The sequence below is a fragment of the Loxodonta africana genome, chromosome 6, assembly GCF_030014295.1.
Source record: "Loxodonta africana isolate mLoxAfr1 chromosome 6, mLoxAfr1.hap2, whole genome shotgun sequence".
Taxonomy (NCBI): Eukaryota; Metazoa; Chordata; class Mammalia; order Proboscidea; family Elephantidae; genus Loxodonta; species Loxodonta africana.
The window spans coordinates 12,221,065-12,234,047 of record NC_087347.1 but is presented as its reverse complement, the minus strand read 5'-3'; the positions used below and the strand labels follow the sequence as shown (position 1 = coordinate 12,234,047).

At 40.3% G+C, this 12,983-nt stretch overlaps 1 protein-coding gene across 6 annotated transcripts in view; it reads left to right on the top strand.

Annotated features, from left to right (window-relative positions):
• Window positions 1-12,983, top strand: part of LOC104846635 (sp110 nuclear body protein-like) — a 77,429-nt gene that overhangs the window by 15,362 nt on the left and 49,084 nt on the right. Inside the window, exon 3 of one of the 6 annotated variants that reach the window (XM_064286579.1) lies at window positions 3,200-5,483. The exons of the other annotated variants lie outside the window; for them this stretch is intronic. Within the exon in view, the coding sequence (XP_064142649.1) occupies window positions 3,200-3,385 (186 nt within the window). The 3' untranslated portion in view covers window positions 3,386-5,483. Of the gene's footprint in view, window positions 1-3,199; window positions 5,484-12,983 lie in introns of those variants that run through there. 6 annotated transcript variants of the gene reach the window in all.

The following is a 12,983-nucleotide window of genomic DNA, read 5'->3' as shown; positions in this document are numbered from 1 at the left end:
TAAGATTTATTCCTAAGTATTTTATCTTCTTGGGGGCTACTGTGAATGGTATTGATTTGGTTATTTCCTCTTCGGTGTTCTTTTTGTTGATGTAGAGGAATCCAAGTGATTTTTGTATGTTTATTTTATAACCTGAGACTCTTCCAAACTCTTCTATTAGTTTCAGTAGTTTTCTGGAGGATTCCTTAGGGTTTTCCATGTATACGATCATGTCATCTGCAAATAGTGATAGCTTCACTTCCTCCTTGCCAATCTGGATACCCTTTATTTCTTTGTCTAGCCTAATTGCCCTGGCTAGGACTTCAAGTACGATGTTGAATAAGAGTGGTGATAAAGGGCATCCTTGTCTGGTTCCCGTTCTCAGGGGAAATGCTTTCAGGTTCTGTCCATTTAGAGTGATATTGGCTGTTGGCTTTGCATAGATGCCAAGGGCATTTTTTAATGAGATGGATAAACAAATCATCAATGTCATATGGAAAGGGAAGAGGCCCCTGATAAGTAAAGCATTACTGAAAAAGAGGAACTAAGTGGGAGGCCTCACACTACCTGATCTTAAAACCTATTATACCACCACAGTAGTCAAAACAGCCTGGTACTGGTGCAACAACAGATACATAGACCAATAGAACAGAATTGAGAATCCAGACATAAATCCATCCACATATGAGCAGCTGATATTTGACAAAAGCCCAGAGCCCACTAAATGGGGAAAAGACAGTCTCTTTAACAAATGGTGCTGGCATAGCTGGATAACCATCTGCATAGAAAATGAAACAAGACCCATACCTCACACCATGCACAAAAACTAACTCAAAATGGATCGAAGACCTAAATATGAAATCTAAAATGATAAAGATCAGGGAAAAAAAGAAAACAGGGGCAAGCTAGTAGCCCTAATACATGACCTAAACAGTATACAAAACATTACTAACAATGCACAAACACCAGAAGAGAATCTAGATAACTGGGAACTCCTAAAAATCAAACACCTATGCTCATCCAAAGACTTCACCAAAAGAGTAAAAAGTCAGCCTACAGACTGGGAAACATTTTTTGGCTATGACAAATCCAATCAGCATCTAATCTCTCAAATCTACAAGATACTGCAAAACATCAACAACAAAAAGACAAATAACTCAATTAAAAAATGGGCAAAGGTTATGAACGTGTACTTCACCAAAGAAGACATTCAGATGGCTAACATGAGGAGTTGTTCACAATCATTAGCCATTATAGAAATGCAAATCAAAACTACAATGAGATACCATCTCACCTCAACAAGGCTGGCATTAATCCAAAAAACACATAAAAATAAATGTTGGCAGAGGTTGTAGAGAGACCAGAACACTTATACACTGCTGGTGGGAATGTAAAATGGTATAACCACTTTGGAAACTGATTTGGCGCTTCCTTAGAAAGCTGGAAACAGAACTACCATACGATCCAGCAATCTCAGTCCTTGGAAAATATTCTAGAGAAATAAGAGCCTTCACACAAATAGATATGTGCACACCCATGTTCACTGCAGCACAGTTTACAATAGGAAAAAGATGGAAACAACCAAGGTGCCCATCAACAGGTGAATGGATAAACAAATTATTGTATATTCACACAATGGAATACTACACAATATTAAAGAACAATGATGAATCTGTGAAACATCTCATAACATGGAGGAATCTGGCTGGCATTACGCTGACTGAAATTAGTCCCAAAAGGACAAATATTGAAAGAGACCACTATTATAAGAACTCAAGAAAAGGTTTAAACACAGAAGAGAACATTCTTTGATGGTTACGAGGGTGGAGAGGGACAGAGAGAGGGGATAGTCGCTAATTAGACAGTAGACAAGAATTATTTTAGGTTAAGGGAAGGACAACACACAATACAGGGGAAGTCAGCACAACTGGGCTAATCCAAAAGCTAAGAAGTTTCCTGAATGCAACCAAACACTTTGAAGGACAGGATAACAAGGGCAGGAGTCAGGGGACCATGGTATCAGGGGACATCTAGGTCAACTGGCATAACAAAGTGTATTCAGAAAACCTTCTGCATCCCACTACGATGAGTGCCATCTGGGGTCTTAAAAGCTAACAAGCAGCCATCTGAGATGCATCAATTCATCTCAACTCGCCTGCAGCAAAGGAGAATGAAGAACACCGAAGACATAGGGAAAATATGAGCCCAAGAGAAAGAAAGGGACACATAAACCAGAGACGCCATCAGCCTGAGACCGAAGAACCAGATGGTGCCCGGCTACCACCAATGACTGCCCTGACAGGGAACACAACAGAGAACCCCTGATGGAGCATGAGAAAATTGGGATGCAGACCTCAAATTCTAGTAATAAACCAGACTTAATGGTCTGACTAAGACTGGAAGGACCCCAGAAGACATGGTCCCTGGATTCTTTGTTAGCCCAAAACTAAAACCATTCTTGAAGCTGACTCTTCAGACAAAAATTAGACTTGACTATAAGACATAAAATGATACTGTTGAGGAGTGTGCTTCTTAGCTCAAGTAGACCCATCAGACTATGTGGGCAGCTTCTGTCTGGAGGTGAGACGAAAAGGCAGAGGGGACAGGAGCTGGTTGAATGGACGTGGGAAATACAGGGTAGAGAGAAGGAGTGTGCTGTCACATTGAAGGGAGAGCAACTAGGGTCACGTAACAATGTGTGTATAAGTTTTTGTATGAGAAATTAACTTGAATTGTAAAATTTCACTTAAAGCACAATAAAAAAGAAAAAAAGATGTTCAGTGTGGATAGCTGGGCACCATTGAGTTCTTCTGGCCTCATGGCTACCACGCAGTTGTTCATGGACACAATTAGCCACACATTCTATATCCTCCTCCTTTTCTTGACTCTCCTTGGATGGCTGCTTGCAAGCTTTTAAGACTCCAGGCACTACACAATGAACGAGAAGTTATAACAGAAGCGCTAAACACGTTATTAGGCCAATTAGCTGGGGATATCCCATGAAACCATGACCCTATACCTTCAAATCAAGGAACCAAATGCCATGAGGTGTTGGGGTGTACATAAACAGCCTCAGCAGCAACTCTTTTTTTTTTTATATTAAATGTTCCTTCTTAAGAGAGTGAAATAGCTTTCTGACAATTAGTAAACCACAAATGTATAATCACCCTCCATTCGATTTTGCAATTATTTACAGTAATACTTCATTGCATTCCTTAAGGAATCTCTGGAAGCCTGTCAAAACTTGGTCCCTGTATCCAGAGCGGTGCACAACATCCTTACCCAACTGGAGAGAACGTTTGACCTGTCATTTCTGATGACATTGTTCAGCCCGATTGACCTGCGCGAATACCCCAATCTAATGACTGTTCTCAGGAGCTTCAAAAGGGGCAATGAGGTTCCTTGAATACTTTGGGGGCTATGTGAATAGACTGGTTTGTTTCCAACTCTGTGGAATATGCACTTCAATTTCCTCTCTTTGGGAAGGTATGGACCATACTCTCTCATGGGTGTGGCAGGAAGTACAGCCCCTGATAATTCTGACCCTGATTATCTATGACAGATTTCTAGTGGACACAAATGCTTCTGTCTGATCTGCTCTATAATCTGGGGGAAATTGTATAGCTTAGCATATGAACAGTCTGTAGGTAGTGCGTAAGATGACAGAGTGACCTGGGTCTGGCGGAGGACAAGAAGAGCCAGACAGGAAGAGACATGGATGGTGACGAATAATCATAATTATCATTTCTTTGAGCACTTACTACGTGCCAGACATTATCCCAAGCACTGCAGATGGTTATCATGTGTCATCTTTCAAACAATCCTGTGATGTCATTACTGTCCCCATGTTATGGATAAGGAAATCAAAGCTCAGAGCAACTTCCCCAAAGTTACTTGTCTGTTAAGAGGCAGAGCCAGGAGTCATGATTGGGTCTCCCAATGCCAGAGCCCAAAATTTTAACCACTGTCCTAAACAAGGATGAGCTGGGAGCCAGATTGTGAAGCTGAAGGGGGGAAAACAGGAAGCTGAAGAGGAAGAGAAGGGACGTAGAGACAGAAGAGAGGGCATGAAAGAAGTGGAGTGTGAAGTGCACTGATTTCATTGAGAAAGAGCTGGATAAATACGGGAGTAGAAAAAAGCATAATGGCAGAGCTGGGAAGAAAGAAGCGAGGGTAGGAGGGAAACTATTTTACCTTTGAGGAAAAACGCTTTGGCCAAATCACTTGTCTGAGAACCACAGGGGAAGGATCACCAGATATCACAGGATGGTGACATTTCCCTTAGAGGAGTCACCAGTGTTGACAACACTTCATCTGCTCAGTGACAAATACCAGCAAAAAAGAAAGAATTGACCTCCAGGCAGGTAGAAGAATAGGTGACCTGGTTCTCCTGGCAGCACTGGGGGCAATGACAGAAGAAACTTAAACCTAAAGGCCGTGCTAAACAGGTTCATGAGCCAGAGGGACCCACAAACTGGATGTGTCCTTGGCCTGGCTAAACCCAAGTATTTTCCTGTGTCTGCAGCTCTGTGATAGGTTCTTCTATTGGGTCATTCACTCATATCTGACTTGATGTTCCCTTTTCTGTTCACTAGTTGGGACAACTTTCTTTCTTGAATAAATGATGGAGAGGAATAATAAGAGAAACCTTATACATGCAGGAGAACAGCAAGTAGAAAGCCAAGGGCCTGGGGTACTGGCAGTAGGGGAGAAGTTTGGTGTGGCCAATTATAGAGTGTAAGAAGGGAGCCACAGGCTGCAGAGATAAACAAACCAGAGTGTAAAAGTTCTCACATGCCATGCTAAAGAGTTTTATCATCTTTACTCCAGGGAAGTATGCTGTTTATTTATTAAGAGACCTCTATTAAAATGATTGCAATACAGTAATTATCAAATTTCTGTCTATGAAAACAAAGTTAAAGAATAAAATGAAGAAAATTAATTCCTGGGTAAAAAAAATTCCTGAGTACAAAGTCAAATTCAGCTATATAAATGAAACCATTTTGGCATTAATTCAGGGGTTCAGTGCAGTTATGGTAACATCAAAACCCAAATAAAATAAATAAAATGGAAAGGGCCATAGACTGACCAACGATGGGGAGGAATCCAGTTCTATGCACCTATGAAGGGAGAAGGATTGTTCCATACCCTCATCCGATTGGAAGTCATGTATGAAGAATTCCCCTTCCCCAAATTCTGAGTCTCCAGGGTGCTGGTATGTGCTCATTCACAAATCCCAGTTGGCTATGCCTGCGGAGGATGGGGCAGAGCCATGCCAATCCTATCTGCAACCCCAGCCAGCCCAGCAGAAGGGAGTTCCAACGTCTGACCCGCACGCCAGGACCTGCTGCCACCGCTTAGCCGTCCTCCCTGTGCACCAAGGGTACACCAGCCTGAGGTCTCCACACAGCAAAGTAGTGAGATCCTGGGCAAACTGCCCAGTCCTTCTGGCCCTGCCATGGCTCTCCCTGGATTCATCCAGGAAGGAAGGATCACTCCAGGTGAGAGACAGACCATGTCCAACAACTGTGTCTCCCCAACCTAGGGTACCAAGGCACTCAGGGTCCTGTTGTTTTCTTGGTCTGTTCCTTTTTCATGCACCCACCTACCCGTACACAGTCCTTTCCAGAAGGACCCTGCTCACTGCGGGGGCCCAGGTGAGGCCAGAACTCAGAACAGTTGCTTCCCACCTGCATGAGCTTCCCAGGGCTGCTGTAACCAAGCACTACAAACTAAGCAGCTTAAAATAACAGAAATTGGTTCTCTGAATGTGAGAAGTTCAAATTCAGTGTGACTGCGGGGCCATGCTCCTCCAAAGGCTCTAGATGAAGATCCTCTCTTGCCTATTGCAGCATCTGGTAGCCACAGGAGTTCCTTGGGTTGTAGATACATCACTCCAACCTCTATGTGGAAACGTGGTTAAGAGCTACGGCTGCTAATAAAAAGGTCGGCAGTTTGAATACACCAAGCACTCCTTGGAAACCCTATGGGGCAGTTCTACTCTGTCCTTTAGGGTTGCTATGAGTTGGAATTGACTTGACTGCCATGTTTTTTTTTTTAATCTCTGTGTCTTAGGCTGGGTTCTCCAGAGAAGCAAAAACAGTAAAGCGTATAAATATATAGAGACATTTACATCAAGGAAATGGCTCATGAGATTGTAGAGGCTGGAATATCCCAAATCTGTGGATCAGAATAGAGGCTACTCTTGATTCAAGTAGCCACAGGGGCTGGTGAGCCCAAGATCAGCAGATCAGAGAGCAGGGCTCTTGGTCACAGGCTGTGAAGATTGATGAATCCTAAGATTGGCAGGCAAGTCCAAGTTCCATTGAGGGCTTTGGTGAAAAACGAGGCTTCAGGAACTGACAGATTATCAACTGAGATCTTTCAATAAATGGATGCAGCACTGGAAGTCATCACTCATCTCTGCCAGAAGATTTGGATGACAGCTACCTGGCCAATTGACTGGAAGAGACTCACTTTTATGCCTATTCCCAAGAAAGGTGATCCAACCAAATGCAGAAATTATCAAACAATATTATTAAGTTTGCTGAAGATCATTCAAAAGCAACTGCAGCAGTATATCCACAAGGAACTGCCAGAAATTCAGGACAGGTTCAGAAGAGGATGTGGAATCAGAGATACCATTGCTGATGTCAGATGGATCCTGGCTGAAAGCAGAGAATGCCAGAAAGATGTTTACCTGTGTTTTTTGACAATGCAAAGGCATTCAACTCTGCGGATAATAACAAATTATGGATAACATTGTGGAGAATGAGAATTCCAGAACACTTCATTGTGCTCATAAGGAACCTGTACATAGACCAAGAGGTAGTTGTTCGGACAGAACAAGGGGATGCTGCGTGGTTTAAAGTGAGGAAAGGTGTGTGTCAGGGTTGAATCCTTTCACCAGACCTATTCAATCTGTATGCTGAGCAAATAATCTGAGAAGCTGGACTGCATGAAGAAGAATGGGGCATTGGGATTGGAGGGAGACTCATTAACAACCTGTGTTATGCAGATGATACAATCTTGCTTGCTGAAAGTGAAGAGGACTTTGAAGCACTTACTGATGAAGATCAAAGACCACAGGCTTCAGTATGGATTAAACCTCAACATAAAGAAAACAAAAGTCCTTACAACTGGACCAATAAGCAACATAATGATAAACAGAAAAGATTGAAATTGTCAAGGATTTCATTTTATTTGGATCCACAAGCAACACCCTTGGAAGCAGCAGTCTAGAAATCAAGAGACACATTGCATTGGGCAAATCTGCTGAGAAAAACCTCTTTAAAGTATTGAAAAGAGGAGACGTCATCTTGAAGACTAAGGTGCACCTGACCCAAGTCAAGGTATTTTCAATTGCATCATATGCATGTGGAAGTTGGACAATGAATAAGGAAGACTGAAGAAGAATTAATGCCTTTGAATTGTGGTGTTGGTGGAGAATATTGAGTATACCATGAATTGCCAAAATAACGAACAAATCTGTCTTGGATGAAGTACAACCAGAATGCTCCTTAGAAGCAAGGATGGTGAGGCTACGTCTCACATACTTCGGACATGTTATTAGGAGGGATCAGTCCCTGGAGAAGGCCATCATGCTCCATAAAGTATAGGGTCAGTGGAAAAGAGGAAGACCCTCAATGAGATGGATTGACACAGTGGCTACAACAACAGGCCCAAGCATAACAATGATTGTGATCATGGTGCAGGTCCAGGCAGTGTTTAGTTCTGTAGTACATAGGATCTCTGTGAGTTGGAACTGGCTCGAATGACACCTAACAACAAAAACAACAAGTGCTGCTATAACAGAAATACCACAAATAAGTGGTTTTAAAGAGTAGAAATTTATTTCTCACACTTCAGGAGACTAGAAGTCTGAATTCAGGGCACCAGCTCTAGGGGAAGGCTCTCTCCCTCTCTGTTGGCTCCTGGTGATTTTCACATGGCCATCAGTCCTCCTTCCAACTCTACCCCATTTGTGCTTCCGTCTGTGTATAATCTGCTCTTTTTACAACTCTGAAGTGATTAGGTTTAGGAGATACCCTATACTGACATGGCCTCTTTAACATAACAAAGAAAACCCTATCTCAAAGGAGATCACATCCATAGATATAGGGGTAGGATTCCGACACCTATTTTGGGGGACTCAAGTCAGTCCATAACAGGGTGTATCTGCACCCAGGCCACTCTGCTTCCACATGGGAGTCATCCACAAATCCTGTGATAGCTTCACTGGAAGAAAAGAGGAATGAAGACTCCGCACTACCACTCCTACTTCACAGGGCAGTCTCTCCGAACCCAGATGGGTGGAATGCCACCATTAGGGGTTGAAGGCTTGGGATGAATGGTAGAGGATGGAAGTGGGATGTAAGGTCCTTAATGGATGGGGCCTTAGCGTAATGGTTTGAGTAATTTCCTATAATGGTGCCAGTTATTTCTTTCAGGTTTAAAAACAGGTCAAAATGGGCTATTAAATGGAGAAACAATGGAGGTAGTTACTCCTTCTCTAAATAGGTCCTGTATAATGTGTTTCAATCTGAGAAGGCCCTGTTTTAATTTATATTGGTCTGAGTTAGCTATTTTACCTGGAGAGGAATGGCCATGGAGTTCCATTTGATCAAGCTGATTATAAGTGCCAAAGACTTAATTTTACTTTCATTTATTATTTGTTGGGTGAGAGCATCCATACCCACTATGGCATATTTTAGTGTGTTATTAGCTTATTATGGGATACCTTGGCTGTTATGACCTTGGCAAATTTAAGCAAATTAATGGCTCTGAAGGTTAAGCTCCGGCACAACTGTTGGTGTTCTATTTTTTGTTTGGTAACTCCCCTAAGAATAGAGAGGGTACTAAGACTGTAGGACAGAGCCTGTACCACACACTTGATATCAGCTACCTGGAAACATAAGCTGAATTCATACAAGAAAACTGAATGGACTCCTAGACTGATATACCTGATAACAGCTCTAGCCAGCTGGGGACAGGACTCCAGAGCTCCAAAGGCAAAAATAATCAAGCTAGCTCACTCAAGCAACCCATAGGGGCATACCAAAACAAAACAAAGGAAGAAGCTACGACACAGTAAGCAAGCATAAATTAGTACAATAACTTACAAATGGCTCGGAGACAACAGTCAATATCAAGTCACATAAAGAAACAGATCGTGATCACCTCAACAGGCTGTCAAAACAAAGAATACAGGGATCCTCTAGATGAAAGTGCATTCCTGGAATTACCAGATGCAGAATACAAAAGTTTAAGACATCGGGAAAGAAATGAGGCAATACGCAGAACAAGCCAAGGAACACACAGATAAAGCAACTGAAGAACTCAGAAAGATTATTCAGGAACATAATGAAAAGTTTAATAAGCTGGAAAAATCCATAGACAGACAGCAATCAGAAATTCAGAAGATTAACAATAAAATTACAGAATTAGATAACTCAATAGAAAGTCAGAGGAGCAGAATTGAGCAAGTAGAAGCTAGAATTTCTGAACTCGAAGATAAATCACTTGGCACTAATATATTTGAAGAAAAATCAGATAAAAGAATTTTAAAAAATGAAGAAATCTTAAGAGTCATGTGGGACTCTATCAAGAGAAATAACCTACAAGTGACTGGAGTACCAGAACAGGGAGGGATAACAGAAAATTCAGAAAAAATTGTTGAAGATTTGTTGGCAGAAAACTTCCCTGATATTGTGAAAGATGAGAAGGTATGTATCCAAGATGCTCATCGAACTCCACATAAGGTAGATCTGAAAAGAAAGTCACCAAGACATATTATAATGACGCTTGCCAAAACCAAGGATAAAGAGACAATTATAAGAGCAGCAAGGGATAAACGAAAAGTCACCTACACAGGAGAGCCAATAAGAGTAAGCTCGGACTACTTGGCAGAAACCATGCAGGCAAGAAGGCAATGGGATGACATATTTAAAAAATTGAAGTAAAAAAATTGCCTGCCAAGAATCATATATCCATCAAAACTGTCTCTTAAATATAAAGGTGAAATTAAGACATTTCCAGATAAACACAAGTTGAGGGAATTCATACAAACCAAACCAAAACTACAAAAAATACTAAAGGGAGTTCTTTGGTTAGAAAATCAATAATATCAGGTATCAGCCCAAGACTTGAACACTGGGCAGAGCAACCAGGAGTCAACCCAGACAGGGAAATCCAAAAAAAAACAAAGCAAGATTAAAAAAAAAAAAAAGCCCAATACAGGATAACGGCAATGTTATTATATAAAAGAAGACAACATTAAAATAATAAAGAGGGACTAAGAAATGTAGTCATACACCTTCCGTATGGAGAGGAAGATACAGCAATACAAAGAAATAAAAGTTAGTTTTAAATCTAGAAAAATAGGGGTAAATAATAAGGTAACCACAAAGGACACAAACTATCCTACTCATCAAAATAAAATACAAGGGAAAAATAGAGACTCAGCGGAAACAAAATCATCAACAACAAATATGAGGAAAGGACAATATATAAAGAAAATCTACTCAGCACATAAAATCAAGTGGGAAAAAAACTGTCAACACACAAAAAAAGACATCAAAATGATAGCACTAAATTCATGCCTATCCATAATTACCCTGAAAGTAAATGGACTAAATGCACCAATAAAGAGACAGAGAGTGGCAGAATGGATTAAAAAACAAGAACCATCTATATGCTGCCCGCGAGACACACAAACTAAAACTCAAAAGGATGGAAAAAAATATATCAAGCAAACAACAATCAAAAAAGAGCAGGAGTGGCAATATTAATTTCTGACAAAACAGACTTTAAAGTTAAATACATCAGGAAGGATAAGGAAGGACACTATATAATGATTAAAGGGACAGTACACCAAGAAGATATAACCATATTAAATATTTATGCACCCAATGACAGGGCTGCAAGATACATAAACTATCAGCATTGAAAAGTGAGCTAGACAGCTCCACAATAATAGTGGGAGACTTCAACACACCACTTTTGGGGAAGGACAGGACATCCAGAAAGAAGCTCAATAAAGACACGGAGGATCTAAATGCCACAATCAACCAACTTGACCTCGTAGACATATACAGAATACTCCACCCAACAGCAACCAACTATACTTTCTTTTCTAGTGCACATCAAACATTCTCTAGCATAGACCACGTATTAGGGCATAAAGCAAGCCTCAGCAGAATCCAAAACACTGAAGTATTACAAAGCATCTTCTCTGACCATAAGGCCATAAAAGTGGAAATCAATAACAGGAAAAGCAAGGAAAAGAAATCAAACACTTGGAAACTGAACAATACCCTGCTCAAAAAAGACTGGACTATAGAAGACATTAAGGATGGAATAAAGAAATTCAGAGAATCCAATGAGAATGAAAACACTTCCTATCAGAACCTTTGGGACACAGCAAAAGCAGTGCTCAGAGGTCAATTTATATCAATAAATGCACACATCCAAAAAGAAGAAAGGGCCAAAATCAAAGAATTATCCCTACAGCTTAAACAAATAGAAAGGGAGCAACAAAAGAAACCCACAGGCACCAGAAGAAAACAAATAATAAAAATTAGAGCTGAACTAAACGAAATAGAAAACAGAAAAACAACTGAAAGAATTAACAATACCAAAAGCTGGTTTTTTGAAAACATCTACAAAATTGACAAACCACTGGCCAAACTGACAAAAGAAAAACAGGAGAGGAAGCAAATAACCCAAATAAGAAATGAGAGGAGCGATATCACCAACTGAAATTAAAAGAATCATATAAGATTACTATAAAAAACTAAAACAAATTTGAAAACCTAGAAGAAATGGATTCCTAGAAACACACTACCTACCTAATCTAACACAAACAGAGATAGAACAATTAAATAGACCCATAATAAAAGAAGACATTGAAAAGGTAATCAAAAAACTCCCAACAAAAAAAAAGCCCTGTCCGGAAGGCTTCACTGCAGAGTTCTACCAAACTTTCAGAGAAGAGTTAACACCACTACTACTAAAGGTATTTCAGAGGACAGAAAAGGACGGAATACTACCAAACTCATTCTATGAAGCCACCATATCCCTGATACCAAAACCAGGTAAAGACATGAGTGTAGATACAAAAATCCTCAACAAAATTCTAGCCAGTAGAATTCAATGACATCAAAAAAATAATTCACCATGACCACGTGGGATTCATACCACGTATGCAGGGATGGTTCAACATTAGAAAAACAATTAATGTAATCCACCACATAAATAAAACAAAAGACAAGAGTCACATGATTTTATCAATTGATGCAGAAAAGGCATTTGACAAAGTTCAACACTCATTCATGATAAAAACTCTCAGCAAAATAGGAATAGAAGGAAAATTTCTCAACATAATAAAGGGCATCTGTACAAAGCCATCCTATAGGGTTGCTATGAGTTGGAATCGATGACACTGGGTTTGGGTTTTTTTATACAAATCCAACAGCTGACATCACCCTAAATGGAGAGAGCCTGAAAACATTCCCATTGAGATCGGGAACCAGACAAGGATGCCCTTTATCAACACTCCTATTCAACATTGTGCTGGAAGTCCTAGCCATAGCAATTAGGCTAGATAAAGAAATAAAGGGCATCCAGATTGGCAAGGAAGAAGTCAAAGCATCTCTATTTGCAGATGACATGATCTTATATACAGAAAACCCTAAGGAATCCTCCAGAAAACTACTGAAACTAATAGTTCAGCAGACTATCAGGATACAAGATAAACATACAAAAATCAGTTGGATTCCTCTACACCAACAAAAAGAACATTGAAGAGGAAATCACCAGATCAATGCCATTTACAGTAGCCACCAATAAAATAAAATACTTAGGAATAAATCTTACCAGAGATGTAAAAGACTTATACAAAGAAAACTACAAAACACTTCTGCAAGAAACCAGAAGAGACTTACATAAGTGGAAAAACATACCTTGCTCATGGATAGGAAGATTTAGCATTATAAAAATGTCTA